This window comes from Stegostoma tigrinum, chromosome 3 (assembly GCF_030684315.1).
Source record: "Stegostoma tigrinum isolate sSteTig4 chromosome 3, sSteTig4.hap1, whole genome shotgun sequence".
Taxonomy (NCBI): Eukaryota; Metazoa; Chordata; class Chondrichthyes; order Orectolobiformes; family Stegostomatidae; genus Stegostoma; species Stegostoma tigrinum.
In genome coordinates this window covers 89,133,846-89,145,872 of record NC_081356.1, presented here as the reverse complement: position 1 = coordinate 89,145,872, position 12,027 = coordinate 89,133,846, and the positions used below count along the sequence as shown (strand labels likewise).

The 12,027-nt window shown below is 40.3% G+C and overlaps 1 protein-coding gene across 18 annotated transcripts in view; it reads right to left on the bottom strand.

Annotated features, from left to right (window-relative positions):
- Positions 1–12,027, bottom strand: part of LOC125450983 (multiple C2 and transmembrane domain-containing protein 1-like) — a 562,377-nt gene that overhangs the window by 235,746 nt on the left and 314,604 nt on the right. For all 18 annotated transcript variants that reach the window (XM_048527527.2, XM_048527528.2, XM_048527529.2 and 15 more), the window contains one exon: positions 6,717–6,810. In XM_048527527.2, coding sequence (XP_048383484.1) covers positions 6,717–6,810 — 94 coding nt within the window. The remainder of the gene's footprint in view (positions 1–6,716; positions 6,811–12,027) is intronic.

Below are 12,027 nucleotides of genomic sequence, written 5' to 3'. Positions count from 1 at the left end.
GTTGCTTCATGATTTGGTATTTTAAAAGACTTACTGTCCCAACTTTTAGGAAAGAATTCAAAATTATGTCCAGGGCACTGTACCATTCCCACAGAGATGCTTGTACTAATGCAATCAAACAATAGTAGGGATCAGGAGAGGAAATGAAGTTAGATATTTAGCAGTATTCAGAATGGAAATCTGGCTTCTTCCTGGAGAGGGCAGGAATTAGCCATCTGTGTGAGCTTCCTTTATAATACCATTACACTATGTTGCAGAGGCACATTGGCGCATACAGCACACTGCTCTTGAAACTAGCAACAAGGCCTGAGGACTGAGTCTGAGAAACACAAAAGCAGCCTGGTAAAAATTAATGAAAAGTATCATTCAAAATGTTCTAAACTGCATTAGCATCTCCAAAATTTTCTATAAACTAACTCAATCGCAGGTTTCCCATGTGCATTATTACACTGATTTCACAATGAGTGGAATTTTGTTTAAATAAATGTTTACATGCATATGGTTGTTCAGCATCCAGTAGTCATCCAGTCGTTCAGCATACAGCTTTATCAGTAACCATATAACTAGTTATAGTTGCAAAACTGGTCAGAGAGCTAGTCTCTACGTTATTCCTACTGGAGGAGTTGACAATGTAGAGAGTGCCATAGTAAGGTTTATTGGTAAGGAATGCCTGATTCACTCGCTGGTTACGGCAGGTTTGTAACAGGAAGAAATCATTCCGAATGAATCAGCATATATTTTGCAGTATAATGTGGCTATTGCTTTAAATTTGCTAAAGCATATTCACACAAAGTGGTAGCAAGTTATAAAATAATTACATGTAAAACTGGATATATTGCTGTTTTTCATCTTGCTCACCAAAACCAATACACAACTGTAGCCCTGATGATTCTTTTCCACAAAATCATACTTTCATCAAACATTATAAAAGTAAAAATCAATATACAAATTACTGTTTAAAGGTGACATTATATGAATTGCAAAGCAAATCAACTACTTGAATTACTATATTACTTGCTATGTTTATTTCCAGTCAATATTTATGGAAAAAGGAAGACATTTTGTTCAAATGTTTCATCTTACAGTCATCAGGATCTTTTACAAGAATACAAATTCAACGGGAAAACCAACATTTATACTGCACACGAGGTGAGTGCTGATTAGTTCACAAGTGGACTGTGGTCAAGGTTTGCCATGTAGAATTGTACTCATTAATACTGACAGTTAACAACAAGTATTATTTAAATTTTAAAACAGGCAGGTTGATTCTGATGGGTCAAAGCATCACCCTGGGAAATAAAATGAATCTAAGTGTCAGTGTAACGACAGGTATGGAAGACTGCCAGATCATGTCAAACAGGTTGTATCTCATGCTTGCGAAACTTACAAAATAGATTTAAACATTATAACAAAGTGTGAAGCTGGATGAACACAGCAGGCCAAGCAGCATCCCAGGAGCACAAAAGTTTAAAGCTTTTGTGCTCCTGAGATGCTGCTTGGCCTGCTGTGTTCATCCAGCTTCACACTTTGTTATCCTGGATTCTTCAGCATCTGCAGTTCCCATTATCATAGTTTTAAACATTAGATGTAATTTTGCAATTGGGTACAACTGTTGGATTCTATTGAATGTGTGAGGAATTATGCTGACAACCAATTTCAGATTGTCAGTTGAGGTCATAGTGTGGTGCACAAGAAGTTATGTATTTTAAGACATGGGGCACTATTCTTTGCAAACAGGAAAGAAATATGTGCCTATTATATATATTATGTACTCATCAAAGATCCCTGACAGCACCTTCTAAACCTTGGACAACTTCCATCTAGACGTAGGAAAATCAGCCAAGGAGATGAGACTGAGGTACACAGCAAGGACCCGATGGGGAACATCCTTGTCACCAGAAGCCAAAATACATCTTAGCACTTGCTAGCAAGTTCTGTTGATGACGCAATATGCTAACAAGTTTTGAAAATCTGCTCGGTGAGCTATCCAACAGGATCCATCATTGACTTTTCCCAGAGGGCATTGAGGATGTTATGTGTTGACCACTGCTTGATGGACTTGGAGTAAGTGGGATAATATGATCTAACTGAATGAAGCATTTCAAGACAACATGGCCAGACTTCTCTTTCTCTTCTCTGGGAATTGGCCAGATTTCAACACTCAGGATGGAAATAACAAATGTTAGACAGCTCAGAGTCTGCACATAGATTGCTACATCTGCACACTAAGTTGACCCTCAGGATGAATGAAATATTGGGTACGTTTTCTCCATGGTCCCCTTTCTTCCCCTCCCCCCACCCCGCCCCCAATCTAGAGGTTTGTACATTATGTTCCTTTGGATATGATTCACTCAGATAAAACAGAAGGAAGTTTGGTTGACCACTACAGTGCAGGAATATAGTATGGGCCAGATCTGTGTCCTGTACAGCAACATTGAAAGCTTCCAGTTTCGATTAAACTCACTCAGTGCCTCCAATTCTCAGCCATCTGACCTGACATTGAAAGGAACAGAGGATCAGTCAACTCAGTTCCCAAATTATTATGTAAGGGCTTCATGGCCCAGAAGAAATCTTGCTCTTCTGTCTCAGAGTTGCACATCACTGACTATAAATGGCATAGAGTGAGCACAGTTGAATACTCAATGATGACAGACTCTGGAGAGTATATTGGCATGAAAACATAACGAAGGATTAGTCCTCGTATTGCAATGTAAGTGAGAGCCTGGTATGTCTATGATTACCGTGTGTAATAATATTCTGTATCAACATATAATGAATAGTGTTACTCTGAAGTCTAAGCCTGAAGGCAGTTCCTTACTTTGTTTTCTCCTTGATCAGTCTGTCTCACATCCTCACTCAGCGTAGCATCAAATCACTCAATAAAAGACAAAGAAAACTGCCTCAATGTTAAGTTAATTTAATTTGGCTCCTGAAGTAAATTTGAACTGGTCATAGATGGTCATCAGTCTGCATACTGACAGCATGTCTCTGTAGTATGTGTGTCCATGTATAGGAAATCTTTTACTGTCCCCACTGCACAAATACAAGAAATAATGGAAAATGCAAGCCTAAGATAATAAAATGTGAGGCTGGATGAACACAGCAGGCCAAGCAGCATCTCAGCTTTTGTACTCCTGAGATGCTGCTTGGCCTGCTGTGTTCATCCAGCCTCATATTTTATTATCTTGGAATTCTCCAGCATCTGCAGTTCCCATTATCTCCGAAAAGGCAAGCCTGCCTGATTATTGGTTTGAAAGGATGGCTTTCCAATTGATTGAACCTGTACGAATAATGTTTGTGTAGCGTACTTATACCTAACTGCAGAATCTCTCCCCAAATCCTATTTTTGAGAGCACATCCATCATGTAAATATAGCAATATTCTGTCAAAGACCTTCTCTGTTCCAAGATGGTGAGGCAGAAATCCATCTTCCTCTCTGCACATAAGATATGGTATCACTGACGAGCACAAAATATCAGGCATCATCTTGCCTGCTACAATACAGTTTTGATTAAGGTAGATCACCAATTTGGTGAATACTGCCAGTTGAATTTGCATTTGCCAAGTTTTCTGTCTATATCTTTATTATATTTTTTGTGTGCCCCTTAGTTCTTGTCATATATCATATTCAACATGTTTGTGCAGGTCTTGTTGAACTAGTTTGTACCATCACAAAGTTTGCAGCATTTAGTTCACTAGTAGTCCCTTGTCTGATGGCTGTCTTGCTTGCAGTTCTTTCAGGTTACTATGCTACTGGTGGCCACAATATGGCTGATGCACAAACTCTGGTTTACATAGGACAAGCAAGGTATCCCCAGCTTCCCATGATAGGCAGGGTGGGTGGAGGATTTCTCTCCTGCTAACGAGCTTGTAATTCTGGTCAAAATCTGAAGGGCCTTAACCTCATTGTTGTTCCCTACTGCCCTGACATTCTAAGTGGCAAAGTGAGTACGTGCACAACAGGAAAATTGTGAGTTTCAAATGGACAGGATCCCATTGCGACTGCACTCCAAACAGTTGTTGTGATGAGGAGACTGACGGCGTCACTAACCTTTATATCTCCCTGAACACCTTTCGGAATTTCACACCCAAAGCAATATTGTTTAACTTCACATTGAGATATCCAGACCCAGGAAGTCCTACGGGCAGCAGACATTCACAGATATGAATCTGCCAGATTTGCTCATCACAGAATGTGCAGATGATTTGTGTACACCTATTGTTTCTCACTCCAGCCTCAAGGTATAATATATCCCCAGGATCAGGACTCAGTTGCTGTTTGCAAACATCAGTTGTTAAAGTTTTCCCTGGATAGGGTCTAAATCCCCAACGAGAAAGGAAACAAGAACCATGGTCAAGCTTTCACCAAATGGTGAAAGGTTGAAGACCCTGCTGAAACTTGGCCCAAAAATAATGCCACAAAAGCACACTCATCCTGGATGATCCACATTCCTAATCATGTTCCACTAACTTTGTAGAGGGAATCTGCATTTAATGTTTACCTGTTCAGTGTCACTTCTCTTTAACATTCTTATTAGGACTGAAAATCAGATTGTGTGCCACAAGATTTGTTTTAATGTTGTTTATTCAGAGCCTTATGTGACACATTTGGCACAACCTCTCCCTTTCTCAAATTTGTGGCCTCTCCTGGTAGCACACCATGACCTGAAGTCTGTGTTAAGGAGATACCTGAAACATTCCTTGGAGCCCCTCCTTACCAACTGCCACACCATCCCACAGCAAGCCACCACCATCCCCCTCCTTGCATCTCTAATTTCTAAAGACATTCAACTAAAGTTACCATTACTTCAATGCTGAGGTCTATTAATAGGGCCAGTTTAAGAAATAATCTGGGCCTTCTAACAACTGAAAAATCCAAAACCGATTCATTATCACAGCATCATAGAATGATTACAAAGCAGAAGGAGGCCATTCAATTCATCAGCTCTCTAAATGAGCATTTTGTTTAATGCAACTCCCCAGCCTTCTCGCTGTGACCCTGCATATTATTACTTTGCACATAACAGTCAAATTCCTTTATGAAAGCATCAACTAAGTTTTCCTCCAGCGCGATGTCAGGCATTGCGTTCCATGTACTCACAGCTTGAAAACACTTTTCTCACATTGCTTTTGAATGTTTAGGGAATTACTTTAATTCTGTGCCCTCTTACTTTAAATCCGTTGACCAATGGAACAATTGTTTGCCATCTGCACTGCTCAGGTTCCTCGATTTTAACTACATCTTAAGTCACAATTCCCTTATTGCGAGTACAGGTAGTTCACCTATAATGCGATTGTTGTATTTTTGTGTGACCTCACGCCATAGCAAATTGCGCTACAGAGAAATTGCTATACCTGTACTGCAGAAAGTTCACATTACCTAAACAGCGTCCACTAGTCATTAATCGTGTTACAGCCAATTCACGTTAATGAAATATGCGTTATGGCAGAGCCATCTGTATTCCCTGGAGTTATGCAGTACCATGTCAGAGGCTAGGAATACTGCAGAGAGTGACTCACATCCTGTCTCCCCAAAGCCTATCCATCATCTACAAACACTTCACCTGATGAAGCAGCAATGCTTTGAAAGCTTGTGATTTCAAATATTCCTGTTGGACAATAACCTGGTGTTGTGTGACTTCTGACCTTGTCCATCCCAATCCCACACCAGCACTTGCACATCAAGTCAGGAGTGTGATGGAATACTCCCCACTTGCCTGAATGTGTGCAGCTAAAACAACATTCAAGAAGCTTGACACCATCCAGGACAAAGCAGCCACTTGATTGGGGCAACATCCACAAGCTCCCTCCATCACAGTGTGTACTGTCTATAAGATGCACTGCAGAAATTCATCAAGGATCCTCAAACATCACCTTCCAAACTCACGATCACTTCCACCTAGAAGGACAGGGGCAGCAGGTACATCAGAACACCACAGCCTTCAAGTTTCTTTCCAAGCCAATCACCATCCTGACTTGGAAATATATCACTGTGCCTTCACAGTCGCTGGGTTAAAATCCTGGAATTCCCTCCCTAATGGCATTGTGGGTCAACCCATAGCAGGTGGCCTGCAGCTCAAGGTCGCACCTCAAGCCCCACCACTATCTCCTACCTACTAACCTCATCCTTGCCCCTTGACCTGTCCATCCTCCCTGGACTGACCTATCTCCTCCCCACCTCCCCACCTGCACTCACCTTTACTGGCTTAATCCCCGCCTCTTTAAATTGTCTGTCTCCTCTCCAGCTAACTTCTCCCCTATCCATCTTCGATCCGCCCCCCTCTCTCGCCCTATTTATTTCAGAACCCTCTTCCCCTCCCCCATTTCTGATGAAGGGTCTAGGCCTGAAACGTCAGCTTTCCTGCTCCTAAGATGCTGCTTGGCCTGCTGTGTTCATCCAACTCCATACCTTGTTATCTCAGATTCTCCAGCATCTGCAGTTCCTATTATCTCTCATAAGAATCTTCAGCTTTTTTTCAGTTATAACCACATGAATTTCTCAAATTAATTTGTTTGAAATTTTATGCAACTGTATTGATGTTACACCTATGTTAAAATTATAAAATAAATGCACTACAAATTCAATTATAATTTAGGTTTTGTGTGACTATTTTAAGCAATTCACAGGCTTAAGTTCAAAAAGGAAATAGTATTGTGACACATTTAACCTCATCATCTCTCTCTTATATAAAAACAATAAACTAGCATTGTCTTACCTGTAACATCAGCCACCATTAACCCTTCTGCCTTGATGATCTTTACCTGGACGAATCCTATGTCTCTCAGATTTTGGAAGGATCTTAGCAAGGACTGAAAATAAAACAGATTTTGAAGTCAGCCTTTTCCTCTAGAATGAAAGATTTCATCCCCTTCTATTCTCTACATAATTTAAACTCAATGTCAAAAAATTCACCATCTGCAGTCAGTTTTTCAGTTCATTTCGAAATTATTTTAAATATTTACTATGCTCCCTTATCAGGATTGTTACAAAAACTATATGGCTATTGTCATCTAATTAACTATTCTATATGTTGCAAGATATAAATAAAATGTCTGAACAACACAAAATGTTATTATATTTTTGTCCCCCCACAGATGCTGTCAGACCTGCTAAATGTATCCAACATTTGATGTTTTATTTACATTTCCAAAGCCAGTATTTTGTCCTTAAACAAATAAAATCTCATTAGACTTTTACCCATGCAGAACATTTAGAATCTGCTTTGAAGTAACTTAAGGTTTTCTACTAATAGCTTATTACTTCTTGTGTTATTTGATGGAACTTTTATTCTCTCAAATATTTTTATAAAGGTAAATGTACCTTTTAGAAGCACCTTTTAGAAGTTGATTTCTGCAACATTTACCAAGATGAGGAACCCCAATGGAATACAAAGGCATAGTGATTGATTTATCACTGTATATCCCATATGGTTGCAATATACATAACAATTACAATTCATATCAAAAACATGATGGAATGTTTTTCTCCTTCTCCCTGCATTGTGATGCATAAGAAAGTCTACAACAAGAGTTTTACTTAGGGGATATCTCTTCATTTTATCACTATAGTGGTAAAACTTTCTTCATCCGATTTTAATCCCTGAAACCTATTATAAACTAAAATGGCTTTAAGGAAAGGAGGACACACTGAATTAAGGTAGCTGCAGTGATCAGCTGACCAAGTAGAGCCAAGTTCAGGACACTCAGACTAAAGAATTGAGAAATCAAATTTTGCCAGGGCTGAGGGTACAACTGAACCGTGCTGACCTCAGGTTAAAATCCAAAAGGGTCTAGGCCTGAAACGTCAGCTTTTGTGCTCCTGAGATGCTCCTTGGCCTGCTGCATTCATCCAGCTTCACACTTTATTATCTTGGATTCTCCAGCATCTGCAGTTCCCATTATCTCTCACCTCAAAGACTTCTTGTAAACTGTACATTCTAGACTTTACTTTTGCACTTGACACTTACACTTTTAACCTTCATAACCATATCTGTGGGGGCATGTGTTTCATGCTACATTTGACTATTTTTATTGGGATTACCAAATAATAAAATTCCATTCAAGAAATCCCTGTAATTGGCTCCTTAATTTTGACTGTTACTGTGTTTTAATTGAAGTGTGACATAGCTGTGTGCTAAAAAGAAAATATTTGTTCTTACTGACTGAAGGTGCTAAAAGCAAGGGAGCTGATTCACCACTCCTCATGTGATTTTAACATATTGCACGATGGAGTAATGAATAAGTGGTTTTTCTACATTTTTAGCATTGATGATAAAGAGAAGTCTAAACCAGAGTTTATTGCTCTAGTGACTCATGTATCAAAGCTAATCTGGAAAGCCAGAGCTCTAAAAAATGGCCTTGAATTTAAAATGAAACAGGAAGAATTCTTTAAATGCATAATGCTTCTGAATGAAGTATGCCCAAAGACCCTAACATGGGCACAACATGGGCACAAAGATGGTTAAATCTCAAAGCAATGAAAGTAACTGGCAACTGACTATGGCAGTTTAGAACTCTTGGCGAAGCTAATCATACTAGCATAACTTAGGAAGTTCAGGCTGGTGGTGGGAATGTCAACAGCCATTATTTTTGTGGCAGCTTGCAATGTTGTCCCCACTTAAACATTACTTTATTCATTAAGTGCTGCAGGAATTCGCATTTATATTCTTCTGGGGTCCATTAAGCCAAACGAGCCAGACTGAGCCCACAGCCATTCCCCATTACAGTGTCATGGTGCCATTATTAATGAGGTCATTAAACACAATTCAGTACACAGTGCAACAATTGAAACAGAGTTTGAAAACTATTGATGTTGATGCCATGCAACTGTGTAAATTGTTCATACAAATAAACAGAAAATGTGATCTTAATTCTACAAAAGATGTATATCTTGCAGGCTCTGTTGAATATTTTGAGGTTCATAAACCCATTCAGACAATAAGCCAAAATGTTTGATAAATAGAATGATTATCCAAAACTGAAATAAAAGACAGGCCCTGCATAAATTCCACAAACAGCATTTTATTTTACAGAGGAAGAATTTAGTCTCTGCTCCATTGAGCAGAATTTACAAATAAAAACAAAGTTGAAAATTACTTTTAATCAAAATATCTGCTCTTTCTTATCACTTTAATGATTTCAGATTTATGGCATTCTGAAAGTTTAGTTGAACCAATGTAGCCACTACACTATGTTACATAAAATAATTGTTTGGTACAACTGAAAATCATTTCTAATTTAAGCTCATCAGCTCATTTTCCAGCAAACATAATTCAAGGTTCAGTATTTGTCCAGTCATCATCTAACCGACAGAAATCAGGAAGATCCCAAGTTCAGTTCAGTCAGTGCTATATGGCCTTAGGGAAACTGTTTTTGGTGTGCCACAGTAGGCTTTAAAGCCGCATTGAAGAGGGAGAAAAGTAAAAATGATCAAGACTCTGACTTCTGTTTGCGTGTTGTTTTTATCATCATCTTCACAAAATGTTTAGAATGGAAACCATGCCTCCTCTAGGGAGGTATGGTCATGCTGTAAAATTCAGGACAAACTGTGGAATTCCATGGATAGCTCTAGCATATTTATGTGCAGCACAAAATGCAAGTTTTAAACTTCCAAATTGGGCAGAAACCTAATTGGCTGGTCTGAGGTACGGTCTATTGTGGTAGTCCCCTTTACCAGTCTTGGGGAATGACGATGGCCATCCTCTGCACCATCCTGTCAGGCAGCTACTCCATGCCTCTGTCGCCAAAGCGTGGATCTGCCTTGCCAGTGTTCACCATCACTGGGACAATCCACAAGAATAATGCAGGGCAGCTGCAAAATGGCAACACTTGACCTGGTGTACAATATAGTTCCTGTGCCAGGAATTCCTGGAGCCTTAGCAGTGGCAAATTACAGGCCACTGTCAGAAGTAGCCCAAATTCCACCCAATAACAGAATTTTTGCCATGCACACTCTAATGGATTTGATTTTTACTAACTACTTCAGCTAACTCTGTATAAGTTTCAGTCATAATTTGAGTGTTAGGTTTCATGCTTCTGACTGAGAGTTATGGGTCCACGGTTCATATACAGCCTCAATTGCATGACTCCAGGTTGATCCTCCTGTCCAGTACTGATGGAGTGCTGTTCTGTTGGAAGTGTTAGTCTGGGGTTCTACTGGCTTCCCCAGGTGTGTGTAAAAGATCCCTCGGTATAATTTCAAAGATGAGCTGGAAACATTGTCTCTGGTGTCCTGGATAATAGTTATCCCTCAAACAGCAGTATGAAGACATATTTTATGTGAAGCAGAATTTTCTACACATCTCACCCCTGGCAGATAGAAATGGTCGAATATGTGAATCTGAAAATTCACACCAATGTCTCTAACCTACGCTCTAGTCATCTGTTTGGAGATAAGATTGGCCTTAGAAATGCAAGCAGTCTGCAAGCGGTGGGCAGCCAATTCAAGTGCTTAGTGCCCTATGACAGCTAATTAACTGAGACTGACTGGAACTCTCGCTGTGGCCTGCAGCCACTACCTATGGTGTTAGGAACAGGCCAGCTCCCTGAGGTTGGTAAATGGGTAGTCTTTGAGGGTCATTCAGCTACCGAGGGTCTCCCTCTAAAATGATGGACTGTGGGCTTTTTCATCATGTGGTCTGATTCAATATTATGAGTGTGGTTTTGAGAGAGAAACTAGTCAAGAAGAAGGCCAAGTCAAAAATGTCTTCAGATTGTGACTTCAAAGACACATTATTTTTTATACATTGGTACTAAATACTGCTATACATGGTAATTGTAGATATACCAGCCCCTGACTTACATGGCATTTTTAGTAAGTTTCATTGGAGGGTTACTCTGTGATGTCTTACAAGATTTCTCATCTTATTCTCTGAAACACACCTCATGATCATCACAACTCAGTGATGCCCTGCTCATCCTATCTTCCATCTCACCAGAGTCCGAAGAACTCACCATTGCCAAGGCTCCAGGAATTCCTGGCACCGGAACTATATTGTACGCCAAGTCAAGTGCTGCCATTTTGCAGCTGCCCTGCATTATTCTTGTGGATTGTCCCAGGGATGGTGAACACTGGCAAGGCAGTTCCATGCTTTGGCGACAGGGGCATGGAGTAGCTGCCTGACAGGATGGTGCAGAGGATGGTCATCCTCGTTCCCCAAGACTGGTAGAGGAGACTACCACATTAGACTGTACCTCAGTCATCTGGATCAAACCACCAATGCCTCAAGAAAGTTAATGACCTTCTCTACTGCACAAGGTTAAATTATACCATCTCTGCAACCTCTTAGTATACCCAATGCGATGAAGACCCTTGGTGTATCACTCACACTATTGCTTGCAACGACTTCTTCACTTGATCTCACTCATCCAGTCCCCCCACACTACTAATTCTGCAAACTCTCTGCACTTAGTTGGGATACTCACCACCTTTCCCAACCATACCAGCATTAATAGCTGTAACATTTTCAGCACACTCAGTTACACCCTTTGTCTTGTTCCAGGAGAATCAGCCAACAATAGATTAGAACATGCCCAGAAGGATGATGGGGTGCCTAATATTTGTCTCCTTGCCATCAAAGAGAGGACACTATCTGTTCATGTGGTAATAGGAATCATTGTCCATCACCGTGCTACTCTCCCATCACCGCCTCTGTGAATTTTCTCTTAACATACCTGAAATTTTACCCCATTTCATAACTCACTTGTTCTTTTGTCTCCTGCAGGCACTAGTGGAAACATACAGTGTCTTACAGCAAGTGGGCAGCACTGCAAGAGATTTCCCATTCCACCACAGAGAAAGGATCAGTCAAGGCTTCTTTCTGTAGCCTTCACCAGCTCAGATGTTGATACAGAGCACAGAACAGTATAGCACAGTACAGGCCCTTTGGTCCACGATGTTGTGCCGAACTTTTACCCTAATCCTAAAGTCTATCTAACCTCCACCCCAACCTTGTACTATCAAATAGCTACATAAATGCCCCTAATGAGGCCGACTCCACTATCCTCTCCGGCAATGCATTCCACGCC